Source organism: Astyanax mexicanus, chromosome 6, assembly GCF_023375975.1.
Source record: "Astyanax mexicanus isolate ESR-SI-001 chromosome 6, AstMex3_surface, whole genome shotgun sequence".
Classification (NCBI taxonomy): Eukaryota; Metazoa; Chordata; class Actinopteri; order Characiformes; family Acestrorhamphidae; genus Astyanax; species Astyanax mexicanus.
Genome location: NC_064413.1, coordinates 37937889 through 37963039, shown reverse-complemented (window position 1 = coordinate 37963039; position 25151 = coordinate 37937889). Strand labels below are relative to the sequence as shown.

General features: G+C 39.8%; 1 protein-coding gene across 2 annotated transcripts; it reads right to left on the bottom strand.

The window, feature by feature from the left end:
• Nucleotides 1–465: 465 nt before the first annotated feature.
• trim71 (tripartite motif containing 71, E3 ubiquitin protein ligase) lies at nucleotides 466–24933 on the bottom strand. Of its 2 annotated transcripts, XR_002650442.2 has the most exons (5): nucleotides 22919–24933; nucleotides 9939–10106; nucleotides 7074–7208; nucleotides 3618–6450; nucleotides 466–3561 (listed from the first exon to the last, which is right to left on the bottom strand). XR_002650442.2 is itself a non-coding variant. In XM_007250425.4 (4 exons), exons 1-4 carry the CDS (start codon nucleotides 23600–23602, stop codon nucleotides 4999–5001), a joined length of 2439 nt encoding a protein of 812 aa, XP_007250487.1. In that variant the 5' UTR covers nucleotides 23603–24933; the 3' UTR covers nucleotides 466–4998. The 2 variants fall into 2 exon arrangements, 1 of the variants encoding a protein (XP_007250487.1); XM_007250425.4 differs by having other exon boundaries at nucleotides 466–6450.
• Between the last annotated feature and the right edge of the window lie 218 nt (nucleotides 24934–25151).

The following is a 25151-nucleotide window of genomic DNA, read 5'->3' as shown; positions in this document are numbered from 1 at the left end:
ATACCCCAGGGAAACAGGAAGTTGTGAATTACTAATTAAATGTTCCTACATACTCTGATCAACTTCGTAAACTACTGTAGAAGTGACAGAAATACTTTTATTACATTTATTTCCTAAGAATTGTTAGGGGTGCCAATAATTGTGGAACAGGTGATTTTATGAAGAATAATTATTTCTTAGTCAGGGATTTTATTTCCCCCTTAAAATTTACTTGAGTTAAAGGTTGGACTTTACTTTTTTTTCCCATCGTGGTCCTATATTATTTTGAACAAAACTCAATTTATGAGAAGCTAAAGAACACATCTTAACCAGGGGTGCCAATAATTATGGAGGGCACTGTATATATATATATTTTTTAAAAGTAAATTTTATCAATATTGGAAAAAAAACAAGGACATTAACAAACAATATAATGAGTACAATTAATAGAACATGAATAGGAAGGAAACAGACACAAAGCACAAATTCAGGATCCCAAGAGATACAAGTTTATTTAAGTATAAACAACCAAACATAAAATCAAAAACTGCATAGGAAAAATGTTTAAAGTCCACAAAGACAAGAGCACAAGACTGTAGACCACCAAATATTTCATACAGTCTTCTCCGTCTGAACCAGACAGAAATCCATGAGTATTTTTTTGTTGTTGTTGTGATTGAAAGGTTCAGGGATGGTGAGTGCTGCTTAGAAAGCAAGAGTAAGGAGAGAGGAGTACGGAATGAGAAAACCCAAATGTGGACCTCTTTGAGGGCACCAAACTCTACCACATCCACCCCCCCCCCCCCCCCCCCCCCCCCAAGACAACAAGACAACAGACCGGGAATCTGCATTTACTACTTTCCCCACTACCTTAACCATTACATTTTAAAAGGCAAAACTGATCCCAGGTCGGATCTTAGGCAACCACCTATCTATACCTTATAGCTTAGCTTGTCTCACAGCCAAGCTCAGGATCAGACAATGATCAAACAAACCTGTAATGAAAGAAATGGGGATTTAATATTCTGTAATATAATTTGGATTCCTAAATATACAAAAGATGTGGACTACTGCGATCAGAAAAACCAACATGATAAGGCATTTCTGAAGCAGCCCAAGGCAAAATCATGTCTTTAGGCAGCCAGTTTGCTTCTTTGGTTAATTTCGATTTTCAGTATATGGAATACATTTCCCATCTATGCAGTAACCAATGAGATTGTGTTTCATTTGGGTATCAAAAATATCTCAGCGCAGTTGGTTTAGTGCTATCTGAATTGTTGAACAAGTTTTTTTTTTTTTTCTAAATCTGATTTTGCTCACCTCCCTGTTTAAAAGTTAACAAAAAATTGCAAATTTGGTTGTAAAGGATCCTCTGAAATTCAACAACAGCAAATTATTTTCTTTTTTTTATAGATCAATACAATAAATGCACACACAAAATAGATACTAACTTTTATGAAGTACTAACAAAGGATTTACTATCCCAATTGTAAGAAACAAATTGAATTTGAATCAAATCTCTAGAAAGCTACCTGAGTTTTTTTGTGTTTTTTTTCTTTGTAGATAATACAATCATAAAAAGACCATGCACTTCTGAACTGTTTACATTTTCCTTCTGCTTTTTTATCCAGGTAAGGAAACAAGTCAAAAGCTGGAATACACCATAACCCGTACACCATAACCCGTACAGATGCTGACCAAAGGTCCGATCAAGAAATAATAATAATAATATTAATAATATTTAATATGTGGCGATTAGACATTCTGAAGGGCACAGTTTGAGTCTGATTAATAACAATGACTTAATGTAGACAGTTGTACCTATTTCGCTGTTGTACTGGCACCAATGTCCTGCCAAAGGGAACTAGCCCACAAAACACCCTTAAATCTAGCGTTACACACCTTTCCTTATAGCCACCACCAAGCACAGTATATACTGATGAGCTCAACTCTGGTTAGAGTTACTGCTCAGAAGGGGAGGGGCTTAAACAATATGGCTCCTTAGCTCCACCTAGATCCTAAATCCAAGATCCTAAATTCCTAGATTAAATGTAATTTGTTACCAACACTATGCTTTTTTAAGAGTAAACAAGACATATGATTTTTTCATGAGAGGAGTCTCATGATTTATCCATATCCCATAATAACTTTAGCCATAGGTTGTGTATCCAAAAAACAGAGAAAGTTCTTTGGCAGTTTCCAGTTCCTCTGGGCTCTGATTCAATTCCAAAAGAGTGAAAAACTAAACTAAACTAAACAGAGTTGACATATACTGCAGCAGTGTTAAGGCATGAATTGAAACCTTTCTCTCAGAGTCACACGCAAACAAGTACCTTGCTCTGTAAAGCTATCTATCAAAGAGTAATACAATCTTGTAGTCAAAGCCATCCAACACACAGTCCAACGTAGGAACATTTTTGGTATATATAGATAAGTGTCATTGTTTCCCCTCAATCGCCTCTTTTTACACACTTGTCTACAAGGGCTTTTAAAGCATGCAAAAATAATCAATTTTTCCTCTTAAAGAGATTTCTTTGGATCTCTGGGGACAGAGCGCAAACATATTAAATGATGGACATTAATACTGAATCTATACGTAGATTTCAAAGTAGCAAAATTCACTGTAATTTATCTCATTGCTGTTCAATGCCTCCATTATTTTGCTCTATTCCTCTCAACAGGTAATTTTCCTGATTAACAGCAAAACGGATGTTAAACTTTATTTGCAGTACATATTAAGGTACTGCAGTGTAAAGGTAAAGTCATATATGGAATAGAAATTGATAGAAAAAAGGGTCAAGTGTTCCAATCTAAAGACCAGCTTCAGAACCAACGTCCACGTACATTCCTGTTTTGGCACATGCCCATTTCCAATGGTCACCGTTTGGCAAGACAGAATTCTGATGCATTTAAAAGAATCTCAAGCAAACGGGTGCAAAAAGCAGCAGTCTCTCTAGTAGAAATACTGTCAGTATAACACCGTGACGACATTAGCCATGGAAAAAAAGCTGCCAAGAATCTGAATATTCTTCTGGTTTGAAGGGTAATATGGTATGCATAAAACAAATACAGCCTAGTTTTAATGCTAAATTGGAGCCAGATACGACTAGCCTCACAAATGTGCTCGTCTTTTTTTCTTCCTTTTTTTAACCTTCTGTGTTAGAAAGACAGACTCTTAAGTTATGTACCAGACCTAAGAGCAGAAACCTAGTGACACACCATCAGCAAGAAAAAGCCCTCGTAAATCTCACCTCCGCCACTGCAAAAGCAGCTTAACAGACAGGAAATGACCGTCCAGAAGAGAAAGGAGCCGACCAACAGCAATACCCGACAGGCAGACTTTGGGATTTAGGCCCTGTAAGGGGAATGTGGTCAATATATCTATATATTACTTACTGCCTTTCAGTGAAACTTTGCCACAATTCACTGGAAACCTTTAGTTGCAAATGGACTTTAAAATTCCCTATCCCTACACTGACTGCAACCAGCAACCAGACTATTCTGATGGATGTCAGTGCTGGTCTTTTTTTGTTGCTTTTAAATACTCTCTTTTTATAGACAGTGAGGAGAGAAGCAGGCAACCTCATTCATTAAAGTGGATCCCCACAAATATAGCAAAAAATTCTCTAATTTTAGACCACGCTCAAATGATTTGAGATGTTTTTAACTGTGTTCCATCAACAGAGCGAATGGTCTCCCAGAAGATTTAGGTCATAACTCTTTCTTTCAGGATTTGGCCAATAAATACATTCGGAAAGGACTTTCATCAAAATAAACTATGTAGTCCTACAAGATTTGGATTACATCCATGTTTGCCATCTACAGCAAATCAGCAATGTGCCAAAAAAATCATTTTTTTTTTCTTTTTTTTTTGATAAACTTCACTTCATCCTAATGTTGCATTAGATGAAGAACATACAGGTAAAATAAACAAAAAAATGAACAAAAACAAGGGATGATTCATCATAAGTCCAAAAGAAGAAAAAAAAAAAAAACAACAACTCACAAATCAACTAAACAAAAACAATTCTTCAAATCTTCATAGAATTCTCTGGAAGTGAGAGCAAGCAGTTAAACTCTGGGCTCTGTTATATACTGAAAAACCTACCAAGTAGTTCAGTAAGAGCCTATTATTCATACTGTAGGCCATCATACATTTTGGTAGATGGTTGTTGTTTCCATAGACTTGCATAATTGGTTTTAAATGGAAATCAACAGAAAGTGAGGTATGCAAAATGAGGCATTTGTACACTAAGGTACATTTAAAGTTGTGAGGTAAGAAGTTAAACATGAGGTATGATGCAAATGAAAACCAATTTAAAAACATAAAATGAAATTAAGAAACCAAAAAGAAACAACAACAGTAGATTTATCAAAACATTATCCAAACGTTTCTGCCAAAACATGCAGCCCTAGTCTTTTGGATCACTGTACTCTAACATTCAGGGGTCCAACCTGTGTTCTGTGCACAGTAACAATCAGGAGAAATTTGTGCGAGCTGTGCAAATATCAACCAAACATTGCTTCATTTCTTATGTTATGTTCTCTGACTCTACAAATAAAAAAGCACTGAGGTAGACTTCTTTATAAAACTTCACAGACTCTGCACACACAAGAGAGTACATTCATACATAGGCTAGATGAGGTAGGTATAATGCAGAGACAGAAAATTATTTCAAGAATGCTAGAAATTCCCTGAGAACAAAATCAAACAAATAAGAAAGATTTCAAGACACAGATCAAGAGCAAAATAGCCTAAACTAGTAGCAACCACAGTCTTTTTGCTCTATTCCTACTCGGACAAATGGCTTGTGTACGACAGGGACACGTTTGCCAGCAGCGCAAATTATACTACAATCATGATAAATAGATATAGATGTGTAAAAGGCTCTGTACTGCCATGTTTCCAAAATTCAGCCATGTTTGCTCCTGATTAGTGTGTACCTATATCTTCTTTCTTTCTTTCTTTCTTTTTAAACCTCCTCAGCTACCATGCATTCCAAACCTCGCGCAAGTAGCTCAGAACATGAGGATTCGGTTGTTTCCAAAGTCAACGGCTACAATCATTCCGTCAGGGGTAACGGCTATACCCGATGGGCGATCCATCTGCCCGAAGCCGCTACCCTGAGTCCCGAACTTGCATAAGAAGTTGCCGTTGGGTTCAAACACCTGAATTCGATGGTTGCGCGAATCAGCCACAATAATGCGATCCTCCTGGTCTACGGCTACACCTTGCGGACGCAAGAACTGCCCATTTCCTGTTCCCTCGGAGCCAAGAAAGCGGGCCGACTGGCAGTCAGGCCTTATGACGAGCAGGCGATGATTGTTGAAGTCAGTCACAACAAGGTGGCCCTCTTGGTTGAAGGCAACTCCTCGAGGTGAGTCGAAATGCTTCCAGAGGGCGCCTTCGAAACCGTACTTGTTGAGGAACACTCCATCAGGCCCAAACAGCTGCACTCGGTGGTTGCGCGTGTCTGAGACCAGAATCTTCCCCTCTGAATTAACGGCCACATCCCAGGGGTAGTTGAACTGCCCGTTTTTGGTTCCCTTTTCACCAAATTTGAGAAGGAACTGGCCATCAAAGGTGAAGATCTGGATGCGGTGATTGTCCTTATCAGCCACAATGATTCTCCTCTGGCTGTCGCAGGCAACCCCAGCGGGCCGGTCAAACTGGCCAGGCCGTGAGCCCAAAGTGCCAAATTTGTGGTGAAAGGTGCCACATGGCTTGAAGATCTGTATTCGATTGTTGCTTCGGTCAGCAACGATCACATAGCCTTCCTTATCAACGCAGATGCCCCAAGGTCGACACAGCTGGCCCTCGCTGTCTCCCTCTCCACCAAAAGACGCAATAGGGAGACCAATGCCTCCGTAGCTGCGTCCAGATTTGACCATGACTTTGAAGGGGCTTCCCTCAATGTGCTGGTTGCAGATCAGCACAGAGAGCAGATGCTCACCCTCACTCTTGGGGAGGTAGCTGATTGTGTAGGTGCCATCTTGGTGGTCAGACACATCGGCACTCGACAGGATTCCATCTGGACTCATCAGGACCACAGACACGCCATCACCACCAGACAACCGCGGCTCTCCGTCGTGGTCGTAGCCCACCACTGTAAATGAGGCAAGCTTTCCCTGTAGAGCTCTCTTTAGACCTTCCCCATGAGCTTTGGTGGCAGATGCAAAAGCTCCACTGCTGATGAGGCCCATGGACTTGATTGCAATCAGAAGCGCCTGATCTGGAGGTGTGAACATAATTCGATCGTCCTCCTGTGGCTGCAGAATGCAGCGCAGTGCTTTGAGCTCCTGCAACTGGTTCAGCATGTGTTCGCGGGCTAGCAGGATGTCTATGCTGCGGCCCTCCTCCAGCACCTTGGTCACTGTGGTGATAGTGCTGTCCAGCTTTGTGAGATTTTGGTGGAGCTTCTCAACCTGGAGGTACAGTGACTTGGCCTTTACTTGACGTATCTTCTCCAACTGCACAGGGAAATAAAAAAAAAAGATTTCTTAGATCACATGTTTGCAAGATTAAAATAGAGGCAATCGGTCCTGGGGTACACACTGTCAAACTCACTTAAATGTTTTCTTTAAGGCTTGTTAAGCTGATTAGTTAGATCAAGCATGTACTTCAGGACCAGGGATGACAATTACTCTTTTTCCACATTTAAATCACACATATACATGAGGTTATTTTTGTTTAAAGAGTGAGTTGATTTAGTCCATTAAAAAGTTTGACTTATACACAAATAATACTACTACATCAAGTATGTCAATAGTAAGAACTCTCGTCAATACAGTTTTACATAGCTGCTTGTTTTAATGGCGCCTGAGACCAACCACGGTGTTAAGAGAAGAGCACGGTTTGCAAAGACTCCTCTTCGAAAACAAAGAATGCACTGAAACTTTATACATAGCTGTTTAACCCTCAACATCACAAAGAATTGCTTGTGTCTGAGTGAAGCATGTTTCTACCCACCCATCAGAGTAGCCTTAGTGGTAAGAAAATATTTCAGTTAAGTGAATAAAGCCCCTGTTGTCAATGCTAATGGTTATATGACCAGGCCTCTTTCACAGAGCAGTAAAGCCCAGTGCCCATTTACCTTCCAAAGCAGCTCACACTCGCGCTCCTCCAGGGCTTTCTTATGGCGTAGTGTGGTGGTCTTCACCTCTGACTGCACCACCTTGGCCTTCATTTCCACCTGCTCTGCGATGGCTTGGGCTTTCTCAATGCTCAGCTGTGAATACAATTAAGACGCTTGTCAGTAATGGAAGAAGAAGAAAAATGAACAATAGCATACTCTATAATAAACTAAGATGAAAAACAAATATACAACTTTTAATTATTTTTAAAGATAAAACACCCGTTTAATATTTATTTATTTTTCATTTAAAATAGGTACCTTTATACATTAACAATAACAAAGAGAAGAACTTCCATCAGTGTTGCACATTCCAAGAACATAACTAGAGACTTGCTTGATGGGACAGGATATGAACATATTACTAAATTTAGACATCCACAAAATTAAGATGCATGCCCAAACATAACCTGAATGGATGCAAGAAAGCATGAGGGCTCCCTTTGTGACGTTTTACAGAGGCAAAAGAGAGGTCAAACTGCAGTGTCATGACCCATGGCCTCTGTATAAAACAGTACAATACTCTGAGCAGAGGGGATCTGGACACAGCTCCCCCGCTCTGCACACCAACTGTGACCTCATTCACACTTCCACCTTCTGCCTTTATTGCTCTCTTTTCAGTTTGAGATCATTTCTACCTTTTACATACGCATGAAGCTGACGTTGTGTCCTCTGGGTATTTGACAGCTGACTATAAAACAAACGGTAAGAAATGCCAGTGTCATAACAAGGTCAATCTTTGTTGGTCTGTTTTGTGAAATATAATCTGGTCATTTTCACAAACAGTTTTTTAAATAAATCAAACTAATTTCTAATGTAGTTTCACTATTTTAAATTTAGGGGATGTCAATCTTGTTTTTTTCCTTTCTGACATCTTATAATTGAATTTGATCTAATATTACTGATTCTAAACACTAATGAATTTACAGAACACACCCTACACAATAGCATACAATAATATTTCTTATTAAATTGGTATAATTAATTAGTAATAGCGCAAACAAGTCTGTAGACAAAATAAATCATGGATCTTTAAGAACTTTGTGTTTTAAGTCTTTGTGTTCTGAAACACAGGGGAAGAAAGTCTGAGTAGGATTGCCTTTATTTCCTTCTATTACAGCTCTGGAATGGCAGAGCTGTTTTTCAATTAGAATTTTTCCATTTAAACCATTATATATGATTTTTGATTTCATGAATCTATTCTACAATTCTGACCATGTTCTGCACACAAAATGATCAGACCCTACAGTACTATGCCAATAAGTTTCCCTTTTTTTTGCTCTGGAGTGACCTTCAATAATCTGCCATATTTACATATATACATGTTTTATTTGTTTTTATTCTGCTAATCTCTACAAAATAAAATACTTCTTAATAATAGATAGATATATAGACAATAAATAACAGTACAATATTTGCTCTAATTGTGTTCCAAAACAGAGTGAAAGTATAATTTAATTCTTATTGAGACAGCCATGTCAGAGAACTGAACAAGAAGAACTGTTGAATCCTCCCAGGCATATTTTTACCATGTTCTCAGTTAGTAAACTCAGTTGTAGCCACTCCTGATTGGTACAAGTCAGGTGGGATAAGCCGCAGCTGAACTGAACCGGTAAAATCCGGTAAATGGGATTAGGTAGCGCTGATGCAGCTGGAGTGGTCAGGGGGTCTATAGCGGCACGGGCCTGTCACGGTCAGAGCTTTTTCAGCACTGTGTTTACCACTGCCATTGTTAAACCCCTGCAGGAGCTTTCAAGCCCATAAATGTTTAGAGGCTTCCTATTTAACACCACATAGTAATAGGATTAGGACAAAGTACAACGGGCCAATCGACCGCATACAGCTGCAGCCAGCCACTCTGCACCAGGCCTTCAGGGCTGAAACTGATGAGGCTTTGAGAGAGAGAGAGAGAGAGCCTTGAATTAAAAATTAGCATGAGCAACATGCAGCATGATTAGTCTCCAGCTGACCTTTTATGTTAGGAGCTAAAATTCAAAATCACACCGAGCGTAGAATTATAAACCCAAAACTAAGAAGTAGACAGAGTCCAGTACAGGTCTCTGCTAGCCAAAGAGCAGTGCTATAGATTGGCAATAGAGCAGCAATGGACTTCCTAAACCATCCATCCAACCTGTGTAAAGATGATAAATGTAGCAAAAAGAAAGCTGTGTGGGGTTGTGTGTGTGTGTGTGTGTGTGTGTGGGGGGGGGGGTGTTCATGCAAATTCAGTTGCCACATTAAAGAGAGGGTGGGGCAGGAACGCCCTCTGGAATGCCTCTTCAATAGCAGCTTCCCCCAGAATGGACCAATCTGTTTAGCCTTTCACTTTCAAATTCTCTGCTGTGTCTTCCTGCAGATCAGCTCCGCTCAGCGTCACCAAAGAACACGTGAACAGCTCTCTTTGGGGATGCATCCCTGCCCCCCACTGCCCTGCTGTCTTTCTTTTCGACAGAAGTGTGAGTGATAGAAACATTTCCTCTGTGTTGGACTAATGATCCGTCCTGTTCAGGCCATCAGGGCTGTGAATGCAAGCTGGCAGCGCACTAAGAGCTGCTCTATTCAGGGCGAGAGGGGAGAGGGGGTTGGGGTACTGTGATCCTGATTGAAAAGGTCTTCTTTTGAAAGACTTTTCCAGCCATTTCAGAACGGAGAGATACATATTTGTGTGATGTTTATGCAAACTGAAATGTCAGTCCCTGACAACCAAAAATGAACATTGAAATATAAACTACAATATAATAAAGGAAAAACAAATACATATATAGAGTTATAGTGATAGATAAATAGAAACAATTAAATAAAAAGAAAACAGTAGCGATGACTGACCTGTACAGCCTGTCTACCTTGCTGTGCATCAGCAAGCAGCTGGATTGTGAGCGCTCTGGAGTCGTGCAGTGCATCCTGCAGGTAGGATACACTGTGGCCCACATGTCTCCCCACACTGCACTCCCTACAGATGGGCATGGAGCAGCTCTCGCAGAAAAATCGCAGCACCTGAGGAAAGACAAGGACAAAACATTACATTACACTGCATTTATAAACCTAATGATTTTCAAAAGAGTAAATACTCCAAATCTGCAGTGTAATGAAACCAGATGCCTGAAATGGATCAATTAAAAAGGTACACATTTAAAATGCATTCAGTAAAACGCAACCCTTTTATTTTTTAAAAACTTACGATCAGGGAAAAGGGTGACTAGTTCAGAAACCAGTCCACTGTAGCATGATCTGGACACATTGTTAATGAGAGAAAACTATTATGATTTTAACATGAACATTCTGTTGCATTCTGCTGCACACAGACACTAAAACACAAGGCTAATCACTGTGGAGCTACCAGAATTCAACAATTCAATCAATCAAGTCCAAAAATCTGAATCAGCAATAAATAAATTAGTCCAATCTAAAATGACTGTCCCTCATGTTTGTGCTTAACAACTCCAACATTACCGTGCGTTACACCGTGCTTGAACCCAATGATGAGAACTTTCAATGTAATTTAAACTATTCAGACAGGCTGATAAAAATTCACATTTTATGTCAATGTTAGATAAAAGATAAATAGTAGCTAGTTGTATCAAAAAAATAACCACTAGAATTCCATTTAGAATACCAGAATTACATTACTCACATAGTCATAACATCATTATAGTTGTGATTACCCCATAAATATTATTACAATCTGCATGTTTGGGGAACAGTGTAATCTGTTAGGCTGCAATTCTCCCATGCAAAAAAATAATCTCTATACAATATACTCAAAACTGAACATTTTAATAAAAGGCTACATGTTTCCATGTCTGGCATTTCAATTAATGTCATCTCGTCATCTTCACATTAAATTTGACCCCAGTGGTATTATATACATAGTGAGTGACATACCACAAAACAACATGGAACTCCATAGTAGTATTGCATCTCTGCCGACCAGAGCTCATGTTACTTTCAAAGCAAATGATGCCTGGAATGCCAAACAGTCTTACTAAGCCAAATCTACCCCCTGGGCAAGTCCTGCCCTAGTGTTATCTCATATGGGTTGCCTTAAAAGAGAACCACTCAGTAGTAGGTGCTGATAACTGAGGTTTCAGAGCTTTGATACAGAGTATTAAACAAGGACGCCGTAACTATTTGAAATGTTGTAATGCCAAGGCTTTTATCTGCTTAATGTCTATGCATACGTTTATTTATGTATTCATGTGCATCAACCACTAATGTTTTTGCATTGACTTCTTCTTAAGTAAAATTAATCCATCCCACTGGTCTAAAATAAATCTCAGTAAAGGACAGGTTTCACATTTTTGTGCTAAATGGGAGAATATTTGAATAGATGAATATTGATTCGTTAGATTCTACAAGCTGCAGGGTCACTTAGAATTTATCAAATGCAGACTTGCAAACTGGCTGGGCGTAATTAAACACAAATAAATTGAAATTATTTACTATTAAGAAATTAAATCAAATTCCTTTTCATTAGTTAAAATACTGCATTTACCACACACCACATTAACCCAACATTCCATCATTTGCTCAGGAACAGCCAGTAACTGACCAGTAGCTACAGTAAATGTGTAATTTATGTCTCAAAAATAACCCAAAACTCAAGGACTCCTCTACAGCGGTGTCCGCAGATGTCGGGTTTAAGAAAGTGGTCCTTTGGGCTGAATGAGAACAATAGCTTATCAGTTCAGTTCAGAGTGACACTGATGTGGAGCTAAGAGGGGGGTCCAGCCTTCGCCAGTTCTTTCAGGCACCAAACAAAGCCACACTTGGTCTCGGTTTCCTATGTTCTGACGACTTGGTGATGGATTGATGAAGGCCTATTGTGTGTGTCAAGATTTCTTTTTCCATTGTGTAAGAAACGTCCATCAATCAAAAGATTATGTAACAGTCTTTAGCGCCACCAGTTTATCTAAAAACAGTTTTCAGCTTCTGAACACATTAGAAAACCGACTTGAGTGAATGTGTTTCTATTTTCTGAGAATAAATAAAGGGATGGGGTAAAAAAAAAAAAAAAAAAAAAAAACACAACACCCACACAAAAGCCATCTCTATTTCAAACCCTCAACCCACACACGAGCATGCACACACACACACACACACCAGACAATATTCACACGCAAACACACCCACAGCCACTTCCCAGCCCACTATCATGTACAACATTCTTCTTCATGCTGCCTCGTCAAAATTGAACAGCTTTACCAAAGGACCGATCAAACGCTAATTATATCTGGGCCGACCACAGAGCGGGAGCAGCTGCCAGTAAAGTTAGAGTTGTGATTCCACTCGAGTTACCTGCTCGTAAAAGCTGGCCCTTTCTCTGTGGACCAGATGGCCCGACTGTGGTAGTGTGTACAGAGTTCACGTGGAAGTGCATCCTGGGAAAAGGCCTTCTGGAAGGACAGAGAAGGTGGGGGTTCTCAAGATGTTCTACTACTGAGATGACCATCAAATGTTTAGCTACAACCCATTTGTGTAAACCTGCTGTGACTGCCACAAAGAGGCAGAACAAACACAACATGTAAGAAAAACATTCGCCAAAAGGGCTAAGAGATGTGAATGCATCTGAATAAAAAGAGCAAATGTTTATACAAACAATACAAATGGTTAGATATGAGGATTATGAGATGATGCTGATCTGCATTATGGGTTTATAGAATAATTACATTATATGGACTAAAGCATATACAGCTTTTGTTGGAGTAACTGTCTCTAATATCCACTGCTCCACAGTTCAAATGCTATCCAACATCTGACACTAAGCACAGACCAACCAGATTCATGTTTATCTGGCCACGAGAGTCCTATTTAACTGCCAATACTTCTTTAATTGGCGATGGACACCACTTATAGTAGCTAAGTGTGATCGTTAAAAGAAAGGCACACAAAATGTATCTGCTAAAGCTTGTACCAAATATTGCAGTGCATTCTAAAAATATGTGTGGTACCCAGAGCAGAACATTCTGGTCTGAGTTACCCAAAATCAGTTGGACTGGTTGAACGATAAAAAAAACAAAAAAAAAAAAAATAGCGTTTAGTACAATATTATTTTGATGTTGTTATACAAACTGTGAACCTTCCTGCAGGACTTTACAAGCGCAAACACCCTAAACAACATGCTGATCAGATGATTAATGAACTTTGTTGTCTGATGCTTTAAGACACACTAAATCTGTCTCTCAGACAGCTAGCATAAATCTTTACTGAAGCATCTATGTGTTCCCTTTCTTCATCTCATTTGTTCATGAGTCTCTTCTCCCTCTCACACACAACCATTCTCACTCTCTTGGTCATACAGGCCTCTTGTTGTGCCTCTGGCAGCTGTAGGCCTTACTCAAAAGCCGCAGCAGCTACAGACGGATTCAGTTTCTCCATCCTGCAGAAGAGATACAGACACACAAAGAAGCTTGTGGCTAAATTTAGCTAATAGCAGATACTGGCAGCCAATTATTCATTTCACCGCCAAGCATCATTATACAGTAGATGGCCATGTTTTCAGACAGACATCACAAGCTTGTGTGAGCTGGCCATCTATTTGTGTATCATGTGGAAATTATGTGTACATAATATTTGCATTTCAATAAATATAGCTAAATACAGACTAAATCGTATCTACATGAGTTTTCTGTGTTGTAAAAAGATCTACTCATCACAGAAAGTGAAAACTCTTGCATGCTTTGTTTACACTGGAGGCAAGTCAGATTTGTTTCTGAAATCTGATTTCCAGCTAGAATGTTTGGAATTTCATGTCGAAATTCATTAAAGCCTACTTGTATGATCTGGACTGTAGTCGCTTTTTCTTGCATAACCACAGAAATTATTATAATAAGGACGCACATGAATATGCTGACTAAGGATTGTAAAAAAAAAATTAAAACAGTTAAGATATTTGACATTGTCTATGACTATATGTCTATGACCGATTAGAAGACAGCAGTCAAAGTAATATTTGAAGAAATGGATTTAAGTATTTATTAACTAAAGCAAAAACCCAACAACTCCTTAGAAACTTCTAAGTTCAGCTGCAGTGTTTAATTATTTAGTTAACAAATAACTCTTATTTAGCAACCAGTTTTTATATTTAAATTTAGGTTGTTTTATGCACTTGGTAACTAACTGCAAGAACTATAAAAAAAATCTTAAATCACTTTTAATTAACTTAATTAACTTTAATTTACAGCCGTCCTGTTGATGTTTTAGTTGAATGGAGTGGAGTGATTCTCACTTGCTTTTTTTCTTTTTTTGTTTTACATTTTATTCCGTTATTTACTTACTTGAACTTTCTTGACAAGCCCTCCTTTTAATACCCAGCCTGTCACAAAAAGACTTCAATACCTCTAATCACACTAACCACCACATTAATTTTCGAATAATTAGATGGTAATCACTTTGATACCTGATTTTAGTCAACTTATGCAGTGTTTAAATGTTACTCCTTTCAGAACCTTGTCAAAACATCCACCCACTAAGCATGGAGAGCTGTAAGATATCCCACAACAAGCCACTGTACAAACAGTGCAAAATGTTAAATAAAAATTAATGAACATTAAAATTTTGCCCTTATTTTAAAAAAAGCACCAGTGGTATTTTTGTTCAAGAACCAGCCTGATCTGATCATCTGATCTGTCAGACGAGATTTGTGCAGATATATCTGCTTTGAATCAGATCTGAATCCACAGAAGTTCATGTGAAAATCTTCCCAGATCAAACTGGATTTGAGCCGACCGTCTGAGCAAAGCCTCACTGGTTTAGAGTTGTATGCTTGCCTGAGGGAAATCAGACCCCAGTCTTCCACATGGAAACATACCAAACTCTTCTGGATATGTTTGAAAAACATGGAGCTCGGTCTTCTTTACCATCAGAACCCTTTTAACTGTCTAATGTGGTCACCACAGGATGTCAAATGTCCAAATCTATAAAACTCACACATCTCTCCTCTGCTTAAGCACATCCCTTTCTTTAGCAGACACCCCTCCATTCCATTCAACCCTGTTCACACACAAACATGTGAACTGAACCGGGCACGATTCCAAAAAACACAAGTTAATACCCACATCCCTCGCTGCCTTGAGTGTAGCAAATTTACAATGTAGGAGTCTAGAAATACTTGCATACTGGTCTACTCAGTACATACTGGCATCCACAGTACATACTGGCCTAACTTAAAATTGAAATTTAGACTTTCTCAAAGTTACTAATGCTGCAAAGTATTAGTCTTATCTGGACTCCCAGCACACTGACTATTCCATATTAACCACAATCACATGTATAAACATGAATATAAAACAGCTGTGCAGAAATTTTGCACTGGTTTGAAATGGTCATGCATCCCACTTCCTTACACATCCAGTACAACCCAATAGCTGTTGTGGGAGGTGGCTACCACTAAGGTGACCTCATTGGCTGCTCATGAGAGGCCAAACAAAATCCACTGGGCCCCTTTTTCCTATGTGTGTGCACATGTGTGTTTATGTGTGACAGAGAGAGATCGTGTGCAGCTTCCTGGAGCCAATGGCTGCAAGTCCCATCACACATCTGTGTAGACCCCAACAGTTATATCACCTGCATCACCAACTACTTAAAAACACAGAAGTTTAGCTTGGCGTTTATTAAAGCGACTGCAGTGAGTAAGTTCTGGCCCTATACACACTGGAAAAACATGCATGTTCTGACACCTCGTAGACTTTCACCTCATGATGTTGAGCGTCACATGCCAAAGGGATATTTACAGCTCTGTCCCACACAGGAGTTCCTTTGATGGACGAGGAACAACATGCACATAAAATTATATAAGACCCTCCAAGCATCCTGGTGTGTGCACGTGTGTGCGAGTGTGAAGGGAGAAGACATGGAATCCATCTGTTAAAATCCATCTGTTAAACTGTTGAAGACATGTGCACACACGCAAGCATGCATGCACACACACACACACACTATGGGCACACAATCTTTTTTTTTTTTTTTTTACATGCATGTCTTTACAGAGGTTTAGAGGCTCTGGTCCTGTAGTAAAAAAGGTGTTGCTAATAAAGGCTTATGGGCACATGGACCACAAAACATGGCTGACCGGAGGGCTCAAACTAATGTGAAATTAAACTTATCAACAAAAAAAAAAAGAAGCATAAATCACAAAATAATTTTATGAAACATAAAAGGAATACACTATATACTAATATACAATACTACATATGAGGGATATATACAGATCAACTAATACAGATCAATATAAGCACCACTTGAGGGTGACTTAAAGGGGGGGGGGGTTCATGGGCACCTCTGCTTCAGCCAATGGAGGACCCACCTCACAACTTAAAGGAATTAAAGGATCTGCTGCTGATGCCTTGATGCCAGATTCTATAGGAGTTCATGCCATGTTCTCGTCAAATGGTCCAATCTGTTTTAAAAGCCACCAGGGGGCCCACTCAATATTAGGAAGTTGGTACTAATGTTGTGGCTGACTGCTGTATGTTGATTTAATACTGTGATGTGCTTGTATCCTCAGTAAATATGTGGCTAAAGATTGATTATTTGGCAGTAATTAGCAGTTGCTGTGTAAATCCAAACCAACCAAATACAAAAAGATCCAGACACATACATACACATCCAGACTGTATGATTTATTCTTAAATGCCACAGAGAATTGTCCAATGATAAGCCAGTGTTGTAGAAGGGGTACCCACTATATTAACTGCACGCCACTGATGTTTGCAAGCTATGTTTCCCTTGTCAGAAGTCAAAAGTAATATAACTTTTGATTCAAAATATCATAAAACAGCAACGTATCTGCAAAAACAAGCAGTCACAGACAGGAATTTTTATTTCTACCATTAGCACTATTAAAAGTCATTAGGTATAACTATTAATGCATAACAAATCTCACTGAGTAAAACCCTGTAGGTCTATCCTTTATATACGAGTCTGGCAAAACATCCTATTAACTGTTTTGACTGATTGAATCTCAAAGTTTCCCCTATTAATCCATAGGCAGTTATAAATGCCTTTCCTCTCTCCACTCTCTGAATACGTCTGCCTTTTTTAATTTAACACTATTTAAAAGCTCAGACATACAGACATATGTTCCACTCAAACTCCTGCATTATGGCTACACGCAGAACACCACGTGGAAAATGACGTCAATCTCAACGTGACAGCGGATAAGATGGAATCTCAGAACTCAAGTCGAACTGCGTATAATACTCACATGTATCCATCTATCTATATTATATATGTATGTGGATAGGTAGATATATCAGCACCACATATTTTAGAAAAGCAGCAACATATGCCCACATTTAACATTTAGTATGGTGGGAGAAAAACCTCAATTATTCTCATGCACAAAAAACTTGTAACTTTATAACTATTAAATGTGCAATGGTAGCTCGATATACACAACTAGGCTGTGTTTTGGTTCTGGTCCTATGACTGTCTACAGTCATCAATCTATGGAGAATGAACTCCATTCCACATTCCTCTCAAGCACAACTCCATCAGAGGAAACCCTCTTCGAAAAATGCTCTCAGTCTAAGATTGACTCTCCGCACCAGATGGCTTTTGTCTTGGTTTCTTCAGAGTTGGGTTTGTTTTAAGTATGGCCTGCCAGATTCAATATCAAAGGTCCAAGAGTAGTGCACATGAAAATGGTTAAAAACAAAGAGAAGCGCAAGGAAATGGAGTCATTGGAACAGGGTCATAAAATGCGTGCTCAAAGGCTTTTCGGGGCTGCTTTACGAAGACCCCTGCTAGAAACCAGAGACTTGCCATGAAGAGCTTTTAGAAGAACCACAAGCTCAAGTTGAAGAGTGCTTGGATAACTAAATGAATTGAAAGCACCAATGATCAACAACTTAGTAATGACTGCTAGGTGTATATTTTAGTACATGCACTCACTTTCATAAGCACATTACTACTGCACTAAGTAAAAGACAATGTATATATATTTTTTTTCTTGCTTACCTCTTCTTGGCCAGTAACCAGCATAGATCTATGGAGAAGCTAAAGCCACGGTGGCTAATGTTACTGTTAAAGCCAGTGACTTTAGGAAAAAAGACAGAAAGGTTGGAAGGTGATGGACTTTGGCCCCTGACCCTGTGATTTGACACACACACACACAACACACAAACACACACCATTATCTGACCTTTCACCTGCAAAATCTCCCCCTCTGTCTCATACACACACACGCCTCACAAAGTAAGAATGCAAAATGCAGCTAATGGCCAGGCCTGCACTATCTGACTAGACTAGAGTACTAAAGCAGTGCAAACTCAACAAACAGAGAGCCACATTCCATTCTTTATGACACACTTTAAAAACCAAAGCCTCACAACTATTTACACCTAAAGCATGATTACAATTAGGACTGGGCAGACTCACTGACGTGACATCACCACAATCAACTGTCTTAAAAAGTTCACCATCATTAGAAGTGTGTTCATTAAGTAAGAAGTAAGAATAGTCTGGTTTGCACAATGTAGCATATTCTAGATAGAGAGAGAGAGAGAGAGATACGGACAGACAGACAAAATGTGCAGTGTGTGCAGAGATGTGAATGAGAATCCCACAGATACTGGGAGCTGATGTCATAGCATTCCAACTGGGAGCTTCCTGTTTTTCCTCCGCCGAAGCTCCCCGCAGCCACAGCACCCCATACATCACCCACAGACACATACCTAAAACACTCTCCATTACTGTTAATGTAACCACAAGGGTAGGTCACATCATTAGTGCACTTCCTGACAACACGCTTGTCACTATATTTATCTACATGCAATAAGAAACAAAACACTGACACCACCACCCCCCTGTGTTAAAGTAGCGTTCAATTTCCCAGTTGGGAAGGCTACATTAATAAAAAAAAAACTGAGTAGACAAGTCAAGAAACTTGGCAAAAATGCAACATTTGACTCACATGTAGGTGTCTTTGGACAAGAATGTCAGGCGGATGTTATAGATGTTACATAAATTAAAAAAAAAAAATCACATCCCCGTAAATAAATCTTTACTAATGAAAAACTTTTTCCAACAATTTAATGGAAAACATTTTTATTCAGAAATTTCGACAATCTAAAAATCTACTGTTATATTAAATTTTTTCAAAAAATTGGGATGCAATGTTTTTGCACGCTTGTAAAGACACATCCTTCAAATGACTGGGTGCCAGTAGATACCAGTAGTTTTCATTCACAGTCCAACAGATAATTTGTTATGTATAATGCTGAGTCTTCTTTTCCTAAGTAACATGAGGCCTACATAATTAAGTAATGAAAAATCAAGCAGAACAGGTAGACAATGATATTAGCTATGATTATAGAAAATATAATTTCTAACAGCAATGTTAAATACTATTAAATATACAAACACATGGCAAGGCTGGACTTCTAACTGGGAGAGTTTATGCTGCTGAGAATAATATAGAATATATGACACTCTGGATTCAAACAAATGCAAATTAACCAATCTGAATAAGATACAGCAGTCAGAGGATGGACATATCATTGCATATATCGTAATCCACAGGCACCAAGCAATGGAAACACCAAGCAGTCCTTTACAGTTTGGGATATGGTTGTAAGCCTCAGGCAATTTCTTTACACTGCAGCAGCAGCAGACAGTGCAGTGAGCACTGGCTGTCAGTATAGCTCAGAGACATTAAACACTACAGGCTTAACATGCAAAACAGGCCCTGTTCAGAATTCATAGCATGGTACGGCAAAGCAGTCATTATTCATAGCATTTTCAGGTATAATGATGTGTTTTATTACACTAACACTACCAAGACACCCTCAGTAGTTGGCCACAAGAGAAAAGACCATTAACTTAAAAAATACTGTCTTAATATTGGTCACTGTTATGCAACAAAAATATTTAAAATTATTTTAAACTTTACAGGAAAGAGGTAAAATGCCTTCTTAACTTTCAATTGAAACTCAATTACCTATACCACCAAATCCAATCCTACCAAATTCCTTTATCAAAGGGTTTGTACACAATGTAAAAAGCCAAATTTACATTATGCCAAAAAAAAAAGGAAGAAAATATTTTGTCAACTGTTAAGCACATGGATCTATCATATTTTGGGATTGCATAACAGCCAGTGGCCCAGGAAACATTGCAGTGGTACCCGGAGGGACTCACAAATGAGTTAGCTAGTAGGGATGTGCCATATCTTATTGTACGCAATAATATCACCAAAATGTCTGAATATCGTTTTTGCAAAAATACCCTAAAATATTGTGATAATATTTTAGATCAGGGTATTAAACATTATGCCGTTTGTAGCAAAATGAAAATTCACCCTGTCCTCATTACACATTATATATTTAACAGGAGACAGATAATATCTGTCCAGTATTATTTATTTTACTACAGTCCTGAATATATGGAGTACATTACTTGTATTAGGACATTGGACTCATTGGCTCATTGACTTCTGTGCCACATCAAATCATTTGCAATAGTGTCACCAAAAAAAAACTAATATCAATTTTGTTGCAGTAGTGTATTCTTCAGTTTTATCATATCGCCAAAAATATCATTATCTCAAAAATACCCTAAATATCTATTTTAAGGCCATATCGCCCACCCCTACAAGCTAGCACAAGACAATGATCCAAAACATGCCTTCACCAACTCCACCACGACCATTCTGCGGCTAAGGACATACCATTAGCCTCTCTGTAATATCTGATCACATGCAACGGCAGCAGTCACAAGCTAGCACATTAGCCCCAAGCTATAAACTCAGATTGGCCATACAGGTCTGTAGGCTGGGTCCAGGGATACACTTTCTGCCAAATTGTGCCCCTACCATCTGTGTGCCTCAGCAGAAAACAATATACATCAGACAAGGTTCTGACGATCCAGTTCTGATCCAGTTTTGATGAGTCTGCCCCCACTGCAGCCTCAGCTTTCTGTTCTTGGCTGACAAAAGCGAAACTCCATTATGGTCTCCTGCTGTTGCAGTCCATCTGACTCAAGGTCGCTTGGACATGTTATGTTGCACATTCTGAGATGAGTTTCTGCCCAGCAGAACTGCAGAAAACTTGATATATTTTCCTGTATTAAAGCATTCTGAGGAAACTATAGAGACAGTTGTACTGAAATTCCCAAGTGATAAACAATTCTAGAAATGCTTAAACCCAATGCTTAAATCTGACACCAAATATTATGCTACACTCTATATTAAATTTCACATTTGTGCCTTACACTAAAGGTTGATGCGAACAACACCTAAAGCTGCCAGTCCATATCTGTATAATTGTTTGCATTGCACTACTGTTACATGATTGGCTGACTAAATGGTTGTATTAATGTGGAGGTGTTCTGGTGTTCCTAATACACTTGTTTTTGAGCCCAGTCTAAGCAAAAATCTCAACAGAAAATAAACAAAACTGCAAAGTGAGGTGAGCTGTTTTTTTTTTTATTAAAATCATTTTAGTCTAGGCTCAGAAAGAGTGTGTCCAAGAAACTGGTTCTCAATGTCTATGAAAAAAAATATTTCTTTGTCTTAATTAATTAACTGTTTCTGAGAAATACTGGGGAAAAAAGATTGTTTCAAAATCTGTATCCATTTGACTTTAAGTAGATTATTGAGGCAACTAAATCAGACACAGCTGTTACAGTCACTGAAACCATATTTTCCAGGAATGTAGCTTTGATGAGAGATGATAAATAGGCAGTGTCATGTAAAAACCTTTATAAAGTGCTGCATGCCACAATATACATATACACACTTAGAAATAACTAGGACTATTGCATTATTTGCTAAATGCCTGCTTTACTGAGTTCTCACTGAACCAATAAACAAAATTGTCAACATTGCTGGATCTGTGTAGTAACTAGGGAAGATGTAAACAAGCTCAAGTGAGAGTGGTTTGGCATAAAATGCTCAGTACTAGAAAAACTTACCATGCCTTGTCCGTTTATAATGATGGTGAAGGGAGCCATTCACCTTTTTTGTGGGTGATATTTTTTTCCAGAATTTATTGCGATAAATTATATTAGTCATGTTAAGATTAATAAATGCAACTCACATAATAATAATAATAATAATAATAATAATAATAATAATAATAATAATAATAATACAGCATGACATTGCAATTAGACCCTTTTAAAGAAACAACATTTTAATTAAAACCATAGTTTGTGAAATATATACTTTTTTCTTCACCTACTGCAGTTCACACTGTGTGTGAATGGAGTCACAGTTATTGAAGCACTGGTCTGGTATTGCATGTCTGGATAAAATACTGTTCACTGTTATATATGTGAACAAACAATAGACCATATCAGATAAAAAATATCATTGAGGTCATGCACATTTATTTACTGTAGGATACAATAATGTAATTACTGTTATTTACTTTACTTTTTTTAACTTTCTAATACAAAAAGAAAATTCACACTACTCCCATTTCCCATTACATACATACAACAGACAGATTAGGTCTGTCCAATATTGTTTATTTTTCTCTGTTGGAAAACTATTTTTTTTAAATATTGCAATATATGAAATGTATTGTGATCCTTATTATACCTTATTTCATTATTATAGCAATGGAATAAAACTGCCTTAAAATGACAATAACATAGGGCAGGGCCTTGGTACTTTTTTAAATCTTAATAAAAATATTATAGTCTAGAATATTGTCATACTCTGGTGATTTATATATTTATTTAGTAAATAAAAAGGATGTAAAAGCTCAGAATTTTTATACACCAAAACCATTACTATTAAACCACTCTGAAAAACTAAAGAACCATCCACAATCCCCTCTTTAACAGCTGATCTCCCCACTCACCGCATTGTCGTGCTGCTGACAGTAGTCCACCCGGTCCTGGAACACCGGGAGCAGGGAGAAGCTGTGGAAGGACTGGGACAGGCTGAGCTGGGCGGAGGAGCTATTGGTCCGGCCCGCCAGATGCAGACTCTCCATCAGTCTCTCGATGAGGTGGTCTTTGGTCAGGCGGACCCTCTGGTGGGCCCGCACGCAGTTGTCACAGAGGTATTCCTGGCAGTCCAGGCAGTGCGAGGTAGCGGGGTTGCCTTCGTCGCAGGAGCTGCACTGGGGGTCCCCGAGGTGTTGCGCACGCAGGAGCCCCCCGTGGGGGTTGCCGCCTACCCGGCAGTTGCTCCCTTTGCCCGGATCCTCGGAGGACACCACGACGTCCAGCAGGTCGCTGAAGAGGAACGTGGAGGAGGGCAGGGCGTCCACGCCAGATTCGGACATCGACACCTTTTGGTCACAGGTGGGGCACCGGAGCTTCAGGGGGTCGCCGTTGCTCCTCAGGCCCTCCAGGCACTGCCTGCAGAAGGCGTGGAGGCAGGGCAGGACGTGGAGTCGTCTGGTGGATGAGGTAGAGGAGTTGGAGGTTTGGGAGGAGGATGAAGAGGTAGATGAACTGGAGGAGATCGGAGCGGAGGAGCCGCACAGCTCCTTACACAGAGGACACGTCTGCAGGTCCGAGTCTGGAAACGACGCCATTTGGGCTAATGGACAGTGATGTTGATGTTGCAGATCAGTGAGGCATTTAGTTACCTAGCTAAGACACATGAGCGTGCGGGGACAGGGAGGTGCGTGGAAATGGACCTTATTACCTACCTAGGTTAAATACTAGGCTTGAGAATGGACGGTAGCTAAAGTTAATTCACAGACAGTGAGTGGCAGACTGATTGCTAGCTGCCTTATCTAACCTAACTATGTTAGTTAGCTAGTTATCTTGCTCTTAACTAGGCTAGCTTGTGTGTGAATTAGGAGAAATGTAAGACTTAGCTAGGGTTAGGTTAGCTAATCAGCCAGCTCAGTTAATGCTAGCTAAGCTAGTGTTATAGTTTAGCTAGTTAGCTCTGGTCTTGTTCCAATTAAGCAAGCAACTGACAAGCTAAACTTGAGATTAATTATTGTTTTTAATTAACGTTAATCTCAGAAGCCTATCATGTGCATTTAGTAAGCTGGTTAATTGGGTTAACTAATTAACGTTAGCTACTTAGCCAAGGTAAACACCTTTTTATTCAGTGCTAAGCGTGTCAGTTGGCCAGTGAGTTAGCTATAGTTAGCTGTTAGTTGTTTTCAGTGCCTGTGGCCCATTAGCGATGTGGGCTGCTGTGAGCTCCCCGCTCCGATCCTCCCCCACCAACGCATGACTCCACACGGGCCACACGCTCGCACCTTCCTGGGCTCGTCCCAAACCCAGAGCTCTTCGTTTCCCATCAAACGGACTATTTAAACCCTCGCCTTCCTTCCGAGCATGTTTACAGAAGCAGGCGGTGTCGGTGTGCGAGGCGCGGTGCTCAAAACGACTAAATAATTCACTAAACTAACGTTACAGTCCATGTAGCTTAGCTCGCAGATACCACCAGATCCTCTTACTGCATTACAGCCCCGCTTTCAGGGGGCACGACAGGCCCCGAGCCCCCCTCAGTCTAACGTTACCGAGCCCTAACAGTGAGCAGTTTAACGGGTGGAGAAGAACCGGTGAGTCCGCCGTGACCGCCCCCCTCCCTCAGTTCACTCCGCTCCGCTTGTTTTCCAGACCTTTCCCCGCTGCTCCGCTCGGTAAACGGTCGCCAAGTTACCGCAGCTCCGCTCCGGCGTCTCCCGCCCTACCGACCCTCCAACAGCGCTGGTTCCCTTCCAGCTTTCCTCTCAAGGTCGCTCGCTGTCGAAGCCATGCGAGCCTCGGCGGCTTTCGGTCGCTGTTCTGTCCGCACAACGCGAATCGCTGAACATAATCAAGCAAAAATGCCTCCGTGCTGGGAGACTGGAGCACATTTCCGCTTCAGCAACACGGGGGCAAGGCTAACACAGCGAGAAGGGGGAGGGGAGGGGCGGGGCACAGGCCCAGTCCGTAGTGGTGCGGAGATCGAGTCAGTTCGCTCAACCGACTCCTTCGAACTGATTGTTTGCGCGGGGAATTTCGATTCAGTTTACAGAACCGATTCTTTTGAACTATCTTTAAAATCCTCAAAAAATAACGTCAACGATTCAACGAAACGAGTCACGTGTCGGGCAGAGAAAGAGACAGAGATAGGTG

Coding starts and splice junctions, on each gene's coding strand:
- trim71 (XM_007250425.4), bottom strand. CDS start 23,602: ATGGCGTCGTTTCCAGACTCGGACCTGCAGACGTGTCCTCTGTGTAAG. Junction 7,209..9,938: donor AAGGTAGACAGGCTGTACAG/GTCAGTCATCGC, acceptor TTGTATTCACAG/CTGAGCATTGAGAAAGCCCA. Junction 6,451..7,073: donor AGTGTGAGCTGCTTTGGAAG/GTAAATGGGCAC, acceptor TTCCCTGTGCAG/TTGGAGAAGATACGTCAAGT.